The sequence below is a fragment of the Pseudophryne corroboree genome, chromosome 4 (genome assembly GCF_028390025.1).
Source record: "Pseudophryne corroboree isolate aPseCor3 chromosome 4, aPseCor3.hap2, whole genome shotgun sequence".
NCBI classification, from domain to species: Eukaryota; Metazoa; Chordata; class Amphibia; order Anura; family Myobatrachidae; genus Pseudophryne; species Pseudophryne corroboree.
Window position 1 is genome coordinate 428330893 of NC_086447.1, and position 17047 is coordinate 428347939.

The 17047-nt window shown below is 48.3% G+C and overlaps 1 protein-coding gene across 2 annotated transcripts in view; it reads right to left on the reverse strand.

Annotated features, from left to right (window-relative positions):
* PHIP (pleckstrin homology domain interacting protein) overlaps nt 1-17047 on the reverse strand; it is a 546843-nt gene that overhangs the window by 397748 nt on the left and 132048 nt on the right. For both annotated transcript variants that reach the window (XM_063916855.1, XM_063916854.1), the window contains exon 11: nt 711-811. In XM_063916855.1, coding sequence (XP_063772925.1) covers nt 711-811 — 101 coding nt within the window. The remainder of the gene's footprint in view (nt 1-710; nt 812-17047) is intronic.

Consider the following 17047-nt stretch of genomic DNA (forward strand, 5'->3'; position numbering starts at 1 on the left):
CGTGCTGTATAATGTGGCCGATGGACGCTACCGTGCTGTATAATGTGGCCGACGGACACTGCCGTGCTGTGTAATGTGACTGACCAAAGCTATCGCACTGTGTATTGCCACTAATGGACGCCACCACTCTGCGTAACGTGACTAATGGACTCCACCAGGCTGCATAAGGTAACTAATGGACACTACCATGCTGCGTAACGTAACTAATGGACGCTACCATGCAGAGTGATGCGAGTAACAGATGCTACTGTGCGGTGTAGTTTGAGTAATAACTAGCGTTGTGTGATTGATGGGGCGCGGGTGGACGAGAGGTAAAATTAATTTCAAAACATGGAGGGGGTGGGGCCCGATGCTGTTTCTTGCACAGTGCTAAAATGTCTAGTTACGGCACTGCCAAAACTAATCAACAAAACACAAATGATGTATACTAGAAACCAACTTTGAAAGTGTACATTTCGGCTATGATTACGATAGCCAATTAGAGCTTAACATGTGCAAAATGTATGGTGTATTAAAAAAAGAGAAATAAAATAAACACAGAGCAATATTGCCAATGCTGTGAAACAACTTAACGTGAATGTTGAAAATTAAAACCCCACTACCTCTGCTACTTCACATTATAGCATAACATTTACTGAAGTAAATGCAAACATAAGGCATATATGCACACAATTATATATGCAATTAAATTCTGATCTGAAAATACTCACAGTATGAAACTCAAGTTCAGAAATCTTTTCCGGCTGACCAGAGCCAAAGTAATAAACCCGAATGATGTGGTCAGTGCTCCCTGTAGCAAGAAACATCCCACCTAAGAGTGAAACAAAGTTGCAATTAATTTCAAAACATTAGCAAAAAATGTTCATTTAGTAAATAGACATTTCACCAAGACTTTTTACATCATACTGTGGCATGTTTTTACCGCTTTTTGGGGGGTTTTGCATTGTTTTAATGAAAAAAAAATAAAAAATAGGATTTTAAATTACCTACTGGTAAATCCTTATTCTCGTTGTCCGTAGAGGATGCTGCTGTCTATTTTAGTACCATGGGGTACAGACGGGTCCACTAGGAGCCATGGGACTTTAAGAGATTAATAGTGTGGGCTGGCTCCTCCCTCTATGCCCCTCCTACCAGACTCAGTCTAGAAACTGTGTCCGATGAGATGGACATACTTCAAGAGAAGGAAATACACAGATAGTGGTGAGATTCACACCAGCTCACACATACAACAAAAGGAAAGCCAAGCTAACCAACTCGGAACAATTCAGCAATGGCTGAACCAACAATACTGAACCAAGTAACAATGCAGGAATACGAAGCACTGGGCGGGCGCCCAGCATCCTCTACGGAATATGAGAAAAGGATTTACCGATAGGTAATTAAAATCCTATTTTCTCTTACATCCTAGAGGATGCTGGGGGCCATTTTGGTACCATGGGGATGTACCAAAGCTCCCACTACGTGAGGGAGAGTGCTGAGGTTCCTGTAGAACCAACTGACCAAACTTTAGGTCCTCAGAGGCCAAAGTATCGAACTTGTAGAACTTAGCAAACGTGTTCAACCCTGACCAAGTAGCTGCTCGGCAAAGCAGAGAGACACCCCGGGCAGCCGCCCAGGAAGAATCCACTTTACGAGCAGAGTGGGCCTTAACAGATTTTGGACACGGCAAGTCTGCAGTAGAGTAAGCAGGCTGGATAGTGAACCTGATCCAGCAAGAAATTTTCTGCTTAGAAGCAGGACACCCAACCTTGTTGGGATCATAAAGGACAAACAGAGCGTCCGACTTCCTGTGACGAGAAGTTCTCTTCACATATATTTTCAAAGCTCTCACAACATCCAAGGACTTTGAGGTAATTGAGGAGTCAGTAGCCAACAGCACCACAATAGGTTGGTTGATATGAAAGGCTGACAGAACCTTTAGAAGAAATTGCTGACGCATTCTGAGCTCAGCTCTATCTGCATGGAAAATCAAGTAGGTGCTCCTGCATGACAATGCCCCCAATTCCGACACACGTCTAGCAGACGCCAACAGTGTGACCGCCTTCCAAGTTAGAAACTTGAAGTCCACGTCCTGTAAAGGCTCGAACTAATCCGATTGCAGGAACTGCAGCACCACATTAAGTTCCCAAGGTGCCATAGGAAGCACAAAGGGTGGTTAAATGTGAAGAACCCCTTTCAAGAGTGCCTGAACCTCAAGAAGTGTAGCCAATTGCATCTGAAAAAAATGGACAAGGCCGAAATCTGGACCGTTATGAAGCCCAAGCGTAGGCCCACATCCAAACCGCTTGCAGAAAGAGGAGAAACCGTCCCAGCTGAAACTCCACTGTAGGAAACTTCTTAGATTCCCCCCCCCCCCCAGACACATACTTTTTCCAAATCCCATGGTAATGTTTTGACAGTACTCCCTTCCTAGATTGTATCAGGGTAGGAATGACCTTGGTCGGAATGCCCTTCCGAGCTAAGATCTGGTGTTCAAGCCCCTTTTGTAGAAGGTCCTCGCGAATACGAAGAGGCCTCGGATCCTCTAGCAGTAATTCCAGAAGATCCGCTTACCAGCTCTTCTTGGCCAGTCTGGAACAATGGGGATCGCCTGAACTCTTGTTCTTTTATGAGTTTGAGAATCCTTGGGATGAGTGGAAGTGGAGGGAACACATACACTGACAGGTACGTCCACGGAGTTACCAGTGAGTCCACCGCCACTGCCTGTGGGTCTCTCAACCTGGAACAGTACCCCCGAAGCTTCCTGTTGAGACGAGAGGCATTCATATCTCGACTACGTCTGGTGGCCCATATGGATTTCCGTGCTTTGTGTAGCACTGACTTCTGTTCCACTCATGCACTCGGGCCCATTACTTCCTCCTTTCACACAGGAGACGTGGCTGCCTGCTCTCGGCCCAGACATTCTGCCTTGATAAGTGGAGGGGCTGCCTCACGGCTAGTGTCCCTAGGCGGCCATTACTCCCGCTGCTGACGCAATTTCCCAAGATCTGAAGGAGGCTCCTCTGACACTATGCCCATCTAGGAGGTGGGCTTCTACTGATTCAGCACACAGCTATCTTACTGCTATTTCTTGAACCTACCTACTGGGCCATTATAAATACTGCACAATGGAATCTTATTACTGCTTACTGGCTTCCCAAAACGGCCTGTTACTAATTGGGCACAGAAGCATCTCACTACCATCAACCAGCCTACTACATTGGTATTATCAATACAGCACTGAAGACTTTCACGGTCTCCTGTTTGCTCCCCAGGGCTATTGCGACCTTAGCAAAGAGAAATCTTACTTCCTTCAACTAACCTGCCATGTTGGGCTTTTATTGATACATTACAGAGGAATCAATTTACCACCTAACAGCCCTACCAGTTGGACTATTACCTATACATTGCTGAAGATTCTGGCCACCTCTGGTTGACCCTTCACACATGGTTGCCTGCGATACCGTTCAGTGACATCTTAATATCAAGTGCCCTCACTCCTTGGGACCGCATGTGATCGCTCCCTGTTCACCATGCAGTTCCACCAATGGGGGAGTGTGACCTTTGTCGCCCATTCAGAAAATGGTGCTGTCATCCTAAATTACTTTTCAATTTATATCTTTCTAATGGGCAGAGAAAGGAAAAGTTTGCAGAGAGGAACGCCCGATTCTCACATGACCATAGTTCTCAACCGAACCTTCGCTCCTACTTGTCTATTTCACATACTACAGACACCTCAATCACTCTGCCAGAGATTGTTACATCTAACTTGACTACAATAGCTTGCTCTCCATCCTCCAGAGACCTTAGGCTTAAATGTCTCAGCTACATGGCGATATTGGGGAAATTCTGACACGTTCGCTCGCTCCCCTCCATACAGGACACCCAGGCACTTGAATCTTGCTTCAGGACTTTCTTCAGACCAAGATATCTTCAATACAAGCTGATATGAACTATCTGATAGTCACCATGGAAGAGGGGCAGTAGTTTGTGGATGACCAGTTTTCTCATCTTCGTGATGTCATTTCTCAACAATCTGTCAACATAAGCTCTATGCTCACTAAACTGGAGGATATTGACAACAGGAGCCGAAGGAAAAATATTTGGATTCGTGGCCTTCCAGTAGCTGTCCCTCCATCCGGCCTTATTAACGCCCTCACAAAGATTTTTGGAGAAATTTTGGGTCTGGACCTCAACAACTCTATTTCATTTGACCGTGCTCACAGAGCTCTGTCCGAAAGGCCCAACGACTGATCGGGGAGATTTTATTTGCCGACTCCATTACTTTTCGAAAGAAGAGATCCTTTGAAAGGTTTGAGACTTAGGAGTCTTATTCAGTGGTGTCCGGGTCCAGATTTTCTCATTGTACACGCGCCAGCAAAGGAGATTGCTGAAGCCTTTGACAGAGGCGCTCCATGAACAGGATCTGAAATATAGATGGGGCTTAGTTTCCTTTCCTAGTGTCACATGCTGGCAAACTCCTGATTCTTCATGCCCCTGCTGATCTTTCTGATTTCTGCTCATTGCTTGTATAAGACATAACACTTCAACCTTCCTAATGCTACGCCATTCAATTTATCCAGAGGGGAAAAACAGCAAACAGTTCAGCATCCTAAAAAGAAGTCCAAATGGGAAACCCCTCCTCAGACAACTGATACCACCTGTAATGTGTCTGGCCTGCACCTTACACAGTTTTAGTGGTTCTAATACCCTCATTTGACTTTGCTTGTAAAAGTTATAATGGTGACTAGTACCTGACTCACTTTGTGGCCTTTTCTCCAAGTTATTGTTTTTACTCGGATTTTCCCATGACTCGCTACTGCCAATGTAATAATAAGAATTTACTCACCGGTAATTCTATTTCTCGTAGTCCGTAGTGGATGCTGGGGACTCCGTAAGGACCATGGGGAATAGACTGCTCCGCAGGAGACTGGGCACATCTAAAGAAAGATTTAGGTCTATCTGGTGTGCACTGGCTCCTCCCCCTATGACCCTCCTCCAAGCCTCAGTTAGGACACTGTGCCCGGAAGAGCTGACACAATAAGGAAGGATTTTGAATCCCGGGTAAGACTCATACCAGCCACACCGTATAACTCGTGATAGGAACCCCGGTTAACAGTATGATAACAACGGAGCCTCTGAACAGATGGCTCGCAATAACAACCCGATTTGTGTAACAATAACTATTTACAAGTATTGCAGACAATCCGCACTTGGGATGGGCGCCCAGCATCCACTACGGACTACGAGAAATAGAATTATCGGTAAGTAAATTCTTATTTTCTCTGACGTCCTAGTGGATGCTGGGGACTCCGTAAGGACCATGGGGGTTATACCAAAGCTCCCAAACGGGCGGGAGAGTGCGGATGACTCTGCAACACCGAATGAGAGAACTCAAGGTCCTCCTCAGCCAGGGTATCAAATTTGTAGAATTTTGCAAACGTGTTTGCCCCTCACCAAGTAGCAGCTCGGCAAAGTTGTAAAGCCGAGACCCCTCGGGCAGCCGCCCAAGATGAGCCCACCTTCCTTTTGGAATGGGCTTTTACAGATTTAGGCTGCGGCAGTCCCACCGCAGAATGCGCAAGCTGAATAGTGCTACAAATCCAGCGCGCGATTGTCTGCTTAGAAGCAGGAGCACCCAGCTTGTTGGGTGCATACAGGATAAACAGCGAGTCAGATTTCCTGACTCTAGCCGTCCTGGAAACATAAATTTTCAGGGCCCTGACTACGTCCAGTAACTTGGAATCCTCCAAGCCCCTAGTAGCCGCAGGCACCACAATAGGTTGGTTCAAGTGAAAAGCTGATACCACCTTCGGGAGAAATTGAGGACGAGTCCTCAACTCTGCCCTATCCATATGGAAAATCAGATAAGGGCTTTTATAGGACAAAGCCGCCAATTCTGACACACGCCTGGCCGAAGCCAGGGCCAACAGCATGACCACTTTCCACGTGAGATATTTCAAATCCACAGTCTTAAGTGGCTCAAAACAATGTGATTTCAGGAACTCCAAAACCACATTGAGATCCCAAGGTGCCACTGGGGGCACAAAAGGAGGCTGAATATGCAGAACTCTTTTGACAAATGTCTGAACTTCAGGCAGGGAAGCCAGTTCTTTTTGGAAGAAAATCGACAGAGCCGAAATCTGGACCTTAATGGACCCCAATTTGAGGCCCAACGTCACCCCTGCTTGCAGGAAATGCAGGAATCGACCCAGTTGAAATTCCTCCGTTGGGGCCTTCCTGGCCTCACACCAAGCAACATATTTTTGCCAAATGCGGTGATAATGTTTTGCAGTGACATCCTTCCTGGCTTTGATCAGGGTAGGGATGACTTCTTCCGGAATGCCTTTTTCCTTCAGGATCCGGTGTTCAGCCGCCATGCCGTCAAACGCAGCCGCGGTAAGTCTTGGAACAGGCAGGGCCCCTGCTGCAGCAGGTCCTGCCTTAGCGGTAGAGGCCATGGGTCCTCTGAAAGCATCTCTTGAAGTTCCGGGTACCAAGCCCTTCTTGGCCAATCCGGAACCACGGGTATAGTTCTCACTACTCCCCTTCGTATTATTCTCAGTACCTTGGGAATGAGAGGCAGAGGAGGAAACACGTAAACCGACTGGTACACCCACGGTGTCACTAGAGCGTCCACAGCGATCGCCTGAGGGTCCCTTGACCTGGCGCAATGTCTTTTTAGCTTTTGTTGAGGCGGGACGCCATCATGTCCACCTGTGGTTTTTCCCAACGGTTTACCAGCATTTGGAAGACTTCTGGATGAAGTCCCCATTCTCCCGGGTGGAGGTCGTGCCTGCTGAGGAAGTCTGCTTCCCAGTTGTCCACTCCCGGAATGAACACTGCTGCCAGTGCTAACACGTGATTCTCCGCCCATCGGAGAATCCTTGTGGCTTCTGCCATTGCCCTCCTGCTTCTTGTGCCGCCCTGCCTGTTTACATGGGCGACCGCCGTGATGTTGTCTGATTGGATCAGTACCGGCTGGTTTTGAAGCAGGGGTCTTGCTTGGCTTAGGGCATTGTAAATGGCTATTAGCTCCAGAATATTTATGTGAAGCGAAATCTCCTGATTTGACCACAGTCCTTGGAAATTTCTTCCCTGTGTGACTGCACCCCAGCCCCGAAGGCTGGCATCCGTGGTCACCAGGACCCAGTCATGTATTCCGAATCTGCGGCCCTCTAGTAGATGAGCCCTCTGCAGCCACCACAGCAGCGACACCCTGGTCCTTGCCAACAGGGTTATCCGCTGTTGCATCTGGAGATGGGACCCGGACCATTTGTCCAACAGGTCCCACTGGAAAGTCCTTGCGTGGAACCTTCCGAATGGAATTGCTTCGTACGAAGCTACCATTTTTCCCAGGACTCGTGTGCATTGATGTACCGACACCTGTCCCGGTTTAAGGAGGTCTGACTAGAGATGACAACTCCTCGGCTTTTTCCACTGGAAGAAACACTTTTTTCTGGTCTGTGTCCAGAATCATTCCCAGGAACAGAAGACGTGTCGTCGGGACCAGCTGTGACTTTGGAATATTGAGAATCCAGCCGTGCTGTTGTAGCACTTCCCGAGAAAGTGCTACCCCCACTACCAACTGTTCCTTGGACCTCGCCTTTATCAGGAGATCGTCCAAGTACGGGATAATTAAAACTCCCTTCTTGCGAAGGAGTATCATCATTTCGGCCATTACCTTGGTAAAGACCCTCGGTGCCGTGGATAACCCAAACGGCAGCGTCTGGAACTGATAGTGACAGTCCTGTACCACAAATCTGAGGTACTCCTGGTGAGGAGGGTAAATGGGGACATGCAGGTACGCATCCTTGATGTCCAGGGAGACCATGTAATCCCCCTCGTCCAGGCTCGCAATAACCGCCCTGAGCGATTCCATCTTGAACTTGAACCTTTTGATATAAGTGTTCAAGGATTTTAAATTTAAGATGGGTCTCACCGAACCGTCCGGTTTCGGTACCACAAACATTGTGGAATAGTAACCCTTTCCTTGCTGAAGGAGGGGTACTTTGACAATCACTTGCTGTGAATACAGTTTTTGGATAGCCACCAACACTGCCCTCCCTGGCAGAGGGAGATGCTGATAAGGCAGATTTTAGAAAACGGCGGGGGGGGGGGGGGGGGGGGGGGGGGGGACGTCTCGAATTCCAGCCTGTACCCCTGAGATACTACTTGAAGGGTCCAGGGATCCACCTGTGAGAGAGCCCACTGTGTGCTGAAATTTCTGAGACGGGCCCCCACCGTACCCGGGTCCGCCTGTGAAGCCCCAGCGTCATGCTGTGGACTTACCGGACGCGGGGGAGGACTTTTGCTCTTGGGAACTGGCTGTATGCTGCAGCTTTTTCCCTCTACCTTTGCCTCTCGGCAGAAAGGATGCGCCTCGAGCCCTCTTGTGTTTATGGGGACGAAAGGACTGTACTTGATAATACGGTGCTTTCTTTTGCTGTGGGGTAGCCTGTGGCAAAAATGTCGATTTCCCAGCCGTAGCTGTGGAAACGAGGTCTGAAAGACCATCCTCAAACAGTTCCACCCCCCTATAAGGCAAAACTTCCATGTGCCTTTTTGAATCGGCATCACCTGACCACTGCCCCCCTTCTGGCGGCAATGGACATTGCGCTTATTTTTGATGCCAGCCGGCAAATATCCCTCTGTGCATCACGCATGTATAAGACAGCGTCTTTTATATGCTCTACTGTCAGCAAAATATTGTCCCTATCCAGGGTATGAATATTATCAGACAGGGAATCTGACCACGCAGCAGCAGCACTGCACATCCATGCTGATGCAATCGCTGGTCGCAATATAATGCCCGTGTGTGTATATATAGCTTTTAGGGTAGCCTCCTGCTTTCTATCAGCAGGATCCTTTAGGGGATGTTTCCCAACGTGACCTATCCTCTGGCAGGAAAGGGTACGCTGCCAATAACCGTTTAGAAATTATCAATTTCTTATCGGGGGAAGTCCAGGCTTCCTCACACACCTCATTTAATTCCTCAGATGCAGGAAAAACTACTGGTAGTTTTTTCTCACCGAACATAATACCCTTTTTTGTGGTACCTGGGGTACTATCAGAAATGTGTAATACATTTTTCATTGCCTCAATCATGTAACGGGTGGACCTATTGGAGGGTACACTAGTCTCATCGTCGTCGACACTGGAGTCTGTATCCGTGTCGACATCTGTGTCTGCCATCTGAGGTAGCGGGCGTTTTAAAGCCCCGGATGACATTTGAGACGCTGGAACAGTCATAAGCGGAGTAGCCGGCTGTCCTATGTCGTCAAACCTTTTATGTAAGGAGCTGACACTGTCACGTTATTCCTTCCATAAGTCCATCCACACAGGTGTCGACCCCTCAGGGGGTGACAACACATTTACAGGCATTTGCTCTGCCTCCACATCATTTTCCTCATCATACAAGTCGACACAGCGGTACCGACACAGCACACACACAGGGAATGCTCTTACAGAGGATAGGACCCCACAAAGCCCTTTGGGGAGACAGAGGGAGAGTATGCCAGCACACACCAGAGCGCTATATAACAGAGGGATACAGGTTGAGTATCCCTTATCCAAAATGCTTGGGACCAGAGGTATTTTGGATATCGGATTTTTCCGTATTTTGGAATAATTGCATACCATAATGAGATATCATGGCAATGGGACTAAGCACAGAATGCATTTATGTTTTATATGTACCTTATACACACAGCCTGAAGGTAATTTTAGCCAATATTTTTTATAACTTTGTGCATTAAACAAAGTGTGTCTACATTCACACAATTCATTTATGTTTCATATACACCTTATATACACAGTCTGAAGGTCATTTAATACAATATTTTTAATAACTGTGTGTATTAAACAAAGTTTGTGTACATTGAGCCATCAAAAAACAAAAGTTTCACTATCTCACTCTCGCTCAAAAAAGTCCGTATTTCGGAATATTCCGTATTTCGGATATTTGGATATGGGATACTCAACCTGTATCACTATACAGAGTGTTTTCCCCTATAGCTGCTTGTATTATATATATACTGCGCCTAAATTTAGTGCCCCCCCTCTCTTTTTTTACCCTTTCTGTAGTGCAGGACTGCAGGGGAGAGCCAGGGAGCGATCCTTCCAGCGGAGCTGTGAGGGAAAATGGTGCCAGTGTGCTGAGGGAGATGGCTCCGCCCCTTTTTCGGTGGGCTTTCTCCCGCTTTTTGTGTTATTCTGGCAGGGGTAATTTACACCTATATAGCCTCTGGGGCTATATATGGTGTCAGTTTTGCCAGCCAAGGTGTTAATATTGCTGCTCAGGGGGCGCCCTGCACCCATCAGTGACCGCAGTGTGTGGTGTGCATGAGGAGCAATGGCGCACAGCTGCAGTGCTGTGCGCTACCTTGGAGAAGACAGAAGTCTTCAGCCGCCGATTTTCCGGACCTTCTTGCTTCTGGCTCTGTAAGGGGGACGGCGGCGCGGCTCCGGGAACGGACGACGAGGTCGGGTCCTCTGTCCGATCCCTCTGGAGCTAGTGGTGTCCAGTAGCCTAAGAAGCCCAAGCTACCACCACTTAGGTAGGTTCGCTTCTTCTCCCCTTAGTCCCTCGCTGCAGTGAGCCTGTTGCCAGCAGGTCTCACTGTAAAATAAAAAACCTAAAGTATACTTTCTTTCTAGGAGCTCAGGAGAGCCCCTAGTGTGCATCCAGCTCGGCCGGGCACAGAAATCTAACTGAGGCTTGGAGGAGGGTCATAGGGGGAGGAGCCAGTGCACACCAGATAGACCTAAATCTTTCTTTAGATGTGCCCAGTCTCCTGCGGAGACCGTCTATTCCCCATGGTCCTTACGGAGTCCCCAGCATCCACTAGGACGTCAGAGAAATCTGGTTATGTCCTCCTTGCTGTAGTTAATTCTGCTCTAACTAGCTTAAAATAAGAATTTACTTACCGATAATTCTATTTCTCGTAGTCCGTAGTGGATGCTGGGGACTCCGTAAGGACCATGGGGAATAGCGGCTCCGCAGGAGACTGGGCACAAAAGTAAAGCTTTAGAACTACCTGGTGTGCACTGGCTCCTCCCCCTATGACCCTCCTCCAAGCCTCAGTTAGGATACTGTGCCCGGACGAGCGTACACAATAAGGAAAGGTTTTGAATCCCGGGTAAGACTCATACCAGCCACACCATATAACTTGTGATCTAAACCCAGTTAACAGCATGATAACAGAGGAGCCTCTAGAAAAGATGGCTCACTACAGCAATAACCCGATTTTTTGGTAACAATAACTATGTACCAGTATTGCAGACAATCCACACTTGGGATGGGCGCCCAGCATCCACTACGGACTACGAGAAATAGAATTATCGGTAAGTAAATTCTTATTTTCTCTGACGTCCTAGTGGATGCTGGGGACTCCGTAAGGACCATGGGGATTATACCAAAGCTCCCAAACGGGCGGGAGAGTGCGGATGACTCTGCAGCACCAAATGAGAGAACTCCAGGTCCTCCTCAGCCAGGGTATCAAATTTGTAGAATTTTACAAACGTATTTGCTCCTGACCAAGTAGCTGCTCGGCAAAGTTGTAAAGCCGAGGCCCCTCGGGCAGCCGCCCAAGATGAGCCCACCTTCCTTGTGGAATGGGCTTTTACAGATTTTGGCTGTGGCAGGCCGCAGGCCTGCCACAGAATGTGCAAGCTGAATTGTACTACAAATCCAACGAGCAATAGTCTGCTTAGAAGCAGGAGCACCCAGCTTGTTGGGTGCATACAGAATAAACGAGTCAGATTTTCTGACTCCAGCCGTCCTGGAAACCTATATTTACAGGGCCCTGACAACGTCTAGCAACTTGGAGTCCTCCAAGTCCCTAGTAGCCGCAGGCACCACAATAGGTTGATTCAGGTGAAACGCTGAAAACCACCTTAGGGAGAAACTGAGGACAAGTCCTCAATTCCGCCCTGTCCGAATGGAAAATCAGATGAGGGCTTTTACAGGATAAAGCCGCCAATTCTGACACGCACCTGGCCCAGGCCAGGGCCAACAGCATGACCACTTTCCATGTGAGATATTTTAACTCCACATATTTAAGTGGTTCAAACCAATGTGACTTTTGGAACCCAAAAACTACATTTAGATCCCAAGGTGCCACTGGAGGCACAAAAGGAGGCTGTATATACAGTACCCCTTTCACAAACGTTTGAACTTCAGGGACTGAAGCTAGTTCTTTTTGGAAGAAAATGGACAGGGCCGAAATTTGAACCTTAATGGACCCCCATTTCAGGCCCATAGACACTCCTGTTTGCAGGAAATGTAGGAATCGACCTAGTTGAAAATTCCTCCGTCGGGGCCTTACTGGCCTCGCACCACGCAACATATTTTCGCCAAATGCGGTGATAATGTTTTGCGGTTATATCTTTCCTGGCTTTGATCAGGATAGGAATGACTTCATCCGGAATGCCTTTCTCCTTCAGGATCCGGCGTTCAACCGCCATGCCGTCAAACGCAGCCGCGGTAAGTCTTGGAACAGACAGAGTCCTTGCTGGAGCAGGTCCCTTCTTAGAGGTAGAGGCCACGGATCCTCCGTGAGCATCTCTTGAAGTTCCGGTTACCAAGTCCTTCTTGGCCAATCCGGAGCCACGAATATAGTGCTTACTCCTCTCCATCTTATAATTCTCAGTACCTTGGGTATGAGAGGCAGAGGAGGGAACACATACATTGACTGGTACACCCACTGTGTTACCAGAGCGTCTACAGCTATTGCCTGAGGGTCCCTTGACCTGGCGCAATACTTGTCGAGTTTTATAAACATGTGGAAGACTTCTGGGTGAAGTCCCCACTCTCCCGGGTGGGGGTCGTGTCTGCTGAGGAAGTCTGCTTCCCAGTTGTCCACTCCCGGAATGAATACTGCTGACAGTGCTATCACATGATTTTCCGCCCAGCGAAGAATCCTTGCAGCTTCTGCCATGCCCTCCTGCTTCTTGTGTCACCCTGTCTGTTTACGTGGGTGACTGCCGTGATGTTGTCCGAATGGATCAACTCCGGGTGACCTTGAAGCAGAGGTCTTGCTGAGCTTAGAGCATTGTAAATGGCCCTTAGCTTCAGGATATTTATGTGAAGTGATGTCTCCAGGCTTGACCATAAGCTCTGGAAATTCCTTCCCTGTGTGACTGCTCCCCAGCCTCGCAGGCTGGCATCCGTGGTCACCAGGACCCAGTCCTGAATGTCGAATCTGCGGCCCTCTAGAAGATGAGCACTCTGCAACCACCACAGGAGAGACACCCTTGTGCTTGGTGACAGGGTTATCCGCTGATGCATCTGAAGATGCGACCCGGACCATTTGTCCAGCAGGTCCCACTGGAAAGTTCTTGCGTGGAATCTGCCGAATGGGATTGCTTCGTAGGAAGCCACCATTTTTCCCAGAACCCTTTCATTGATGTACTGAGACTTGGCTCGGTTATAGGAGGTTCCCGACTAGCTCGGATAACTCCCTGACTTTCTCCTCCGGGAGAAACACCTTTTTCTGGACTGTGTCCAGGATCATCCCTAGGAACAGAAGACGAGTCGTCGGAATCAGCTGCGATTTTGGAATATTGAGAATCCAATCGTGCTGCCGCAACACTACCTGAGATAGTGCTACACCGACCTCCAACTGTTCCCTGGATCTTACCCTTATCAGGGAATCGTCCAAGTAAGGGATAACTAAAATTCCCTTCCTTCGAAAGAGTATCATCATTTCGGCCATTACCTTGGTAAAGACCCGGGGTGCCGTGGACCATCCATACGGCAGCGTCTGAAACTGATAGTGACAGTTCTGTACCACAAACCTGAGGTACCCTTGGTGAGAAGGGTAAATTGGGACATGAAGGTAAGCATCCTTGATGTCCCGAGACATCATGTAGTCCCCTTCTTCCAGGTTCGCAATCACTGCTCTGAGTGACTCAATCTTGAATTTGAACCTCCGTATGTAAGTGTTCAAAGATTTTAGATTTAGAATCGGTCTCACCGAGCCGTCCGGCTTCGGTACCACAACAGTGTGGAATAATACCCCGTTCCCTGTTGCAGGAGGGGTACCTTGATTATCACCTGCTGGGAATACAGCTTGTGAATGGCTTCCAAAACTGCCTCCCTGTCAGAGGGAGACATCGGTAAAGCCGACTTTTGGAAACGGCGAGGGGGAGACGTCTCGAATTCCAATTTGTACCCCTGAGATATCACCTGAAGGATCCAGGGGTCTAATTGCGAGTGAGCCCACTGCGCGCTGAAATTCATTGAGACGGGCCCCCACCGTGCCTGATTCTGCTTGTAAAGCCCCAGCGTCATACTGAGGGCTTGGCAGAGGCGGGAGAGGGCTTCTGTTCCTGGGAACTGGCTGATTTCTGCAGCCTTTTTCCTCTCCCTCTGTCACGGGGCAGAAATGAGGAACCTTTTGCCCGCTTGCCCACGAAAGGACTGCGCCTGATAATACGGCGTCTTCTTATGTTGAGAGGCGACCTGGGGTACAAACGTGGATTTCCCAGCTGTTGCCGTGGCCACCAGGTCTGAAAGACCGACCCCAAATAACTCCTCCCCTTAATAAGGCAATACTTCCAAATGCCGTTTGGAATCCGCATCACCTGACCACTGTCGTGTCCATAACCCTCTACTGGCAGAAATGGACAACGCACTTAGACTTGATGCCAGTCGGCAAATATTCCGCTGTGCATCACACATATATAGAAATGCATCTTTTAAATGCTCTATAGGCAATAATATACTGTCCCTATCTAGGGTATCAATATTTTCAGTCAGGGAATCAGACCACGCCAACCCAGCACTGCACATCCAGGCTGAGGCGATTGCTGGTCGCAGTATAACACCAGTATGTGTGTAAATACATTTTAGGATACCCTCCTGCTTTCTATCAGCAGGATCCTTAAGGGCGGCCATCTCAGGAGAGGGTAGAGCCCTTGTTCTTACAAGCGTGTGAGCGCTTTATCCACCCTAGGGGGTGTTTCCCAACGCACCCTAACCTCTGGCGGGAAAGGATATAATGCCAATAACATTTTAGAAATTATCAGTTGTTATCGGGGGAAACCCACGCATCATCACACACCTCATTTAATTTCTCAGATTCAGGAAAACTACAGGTAGTTTTTCCTCACCGAACATAATACCCCTTTTTGGTGGTACTCGTATTATCAGAAATGTGTAAAACATTTTTCATTGCCTCAATCATGTAACGTGTGGCCCTACTGGAAGTCACATTTGTCTCTTCACCGTCGACACTGGAGTCAGTATCCGTGTCGGCGTCTATATCTGCCATCTGAGGTAACGGGCGCTTTAGAGCCCCTGACGGTCTATGAGACGTCTGGACAGGCACAAGCGGAGTAGCCGGCTGTCTCATGTCAACCACTGTCTTTTATACAGAGCTGACACTGTCACGTAATTCCTTCCAACAGTCCACTCAGGTGTCGACCCCCTAGGGGGTGACATCACTATTACAGGCAATCTGCTCCGTCTCCACATCATTTTTCTCCTCATACATGTCGACACAAACGTACCGACACACAGCACACACACAGGGAATGCTCTGATAGAGGACAGGACCCTACTAGCCCTTTGGGGAGACAGAGGGAGAGTTTGCCAGCACACACCAGAGCCCTATATATATATATATATATATATATATATATATATACAGGGATAACCTTATATAAGTGTTTTTCCCCTTATAGCTGCTGTATTTTTAATACTGCGCGTAATTAGTGCCCCCCTCTCTTTTTTAACCCTTTCTGTAGTGTAGTGACTGCAGGGGAGAGCCAGGGAGCTTACCTCCAACGGAGCTGTGAGGGAAAATGGCACCAGTGTGCTGAGGAGATAGGCTCCGCCCCCTTCTCGGCGGCCTTATCTCCCGTTTTTCTGTGTATTCTGGCAGGGGTTAAATTCATCCATATAGCCCAGGAGCTATATGTGATGCATTTTTTGCCATCCAAGGTGTTTTTATTGCGTCTCAGGGCGCCCCCCCCCCCAGCGCCCTGCACCCTCAGTGACCGGAGTGTGAAGTGTGCTGAGAGCAATGGCGCACAGCTGCAGTGCTGTGCGCTACCTTGTTGAAGACAGGACGTCTTCTGCCGCCGATTTTCCGGACCTCTTCTGTCTTCTGGCTCTGTAAGGGGGCCGGCGGCGCGGCTCTGGGACCTATCCATGGCTGGGCCTGTGATCGGTCCCTCTGGAGCTAATGTCCAGTAGCCTAAGAAGCCCAATCCACTCTGCAAGCAGGTGAGTTCGCTTCTTCACCCCTTAGTCCCTCGATGCAGTGAGCCTGTTTGTTGCCAGCAGGCCTCACTGAACATAAAAAACCTAAAACTAAACTTTTCACTAAGCAGCTCAGGAGAGCCACCTAGTGTGCACCCTTCTCGTTCGGGCACAAAAATCTAACTGAGGCTTGGAGGAGGGTCATAGGGGGAGGAGCCAGTGCACACCAGGTAGTTCTAAAGCTTTACTTTTGTGCCCAGTCTCCTGCGGAGCCGCTATTCCCCATGGTCCTTACAGAGTCCCCAGCATCCACTAGGACGTCAGAGAAATAATCCTTTAATTACCTGACTTACAGTCTAGCTCTTTAATATATTGTTATTGATAACGGACTCTAGATATATTTCTCTTTGCAGTATTTACTTGGAAGACACAATCAGCTTCTTTTAGATACTATTAAGCACAGTTTGTTTCTGTCACTTGCATACTGTTTGTCATAACTCACTGTTTGTGTTTTAGGTTGACGGAACCACAGCACCTCAGTGTTCGCCCTACCGCTGTTTTTTCTGGGATTTATGAACCCTAGCGACCCCTCTTGTCCGAATGCAATTTATTATTTTTCAATTGTTCTGCAGTTGAATTGCAGTTTTAAAATTTCTCCTTTTCTCTTACGTCCTAGAGGATGCTGGGGACTCCGTAAGGACCATGGGGTATAGACGGGCTCCGCAGGAGACATGGGCACTATAAAGAACTTTAGAATGGGTGTGCACTGGCTCCTCCCTCTATGCCCCTCCTCCAGACCTCAGTTTGATACTGTACCCAGAGGAGACTGGGTGCATTACAGGGAGCTCTCCTGAGTTT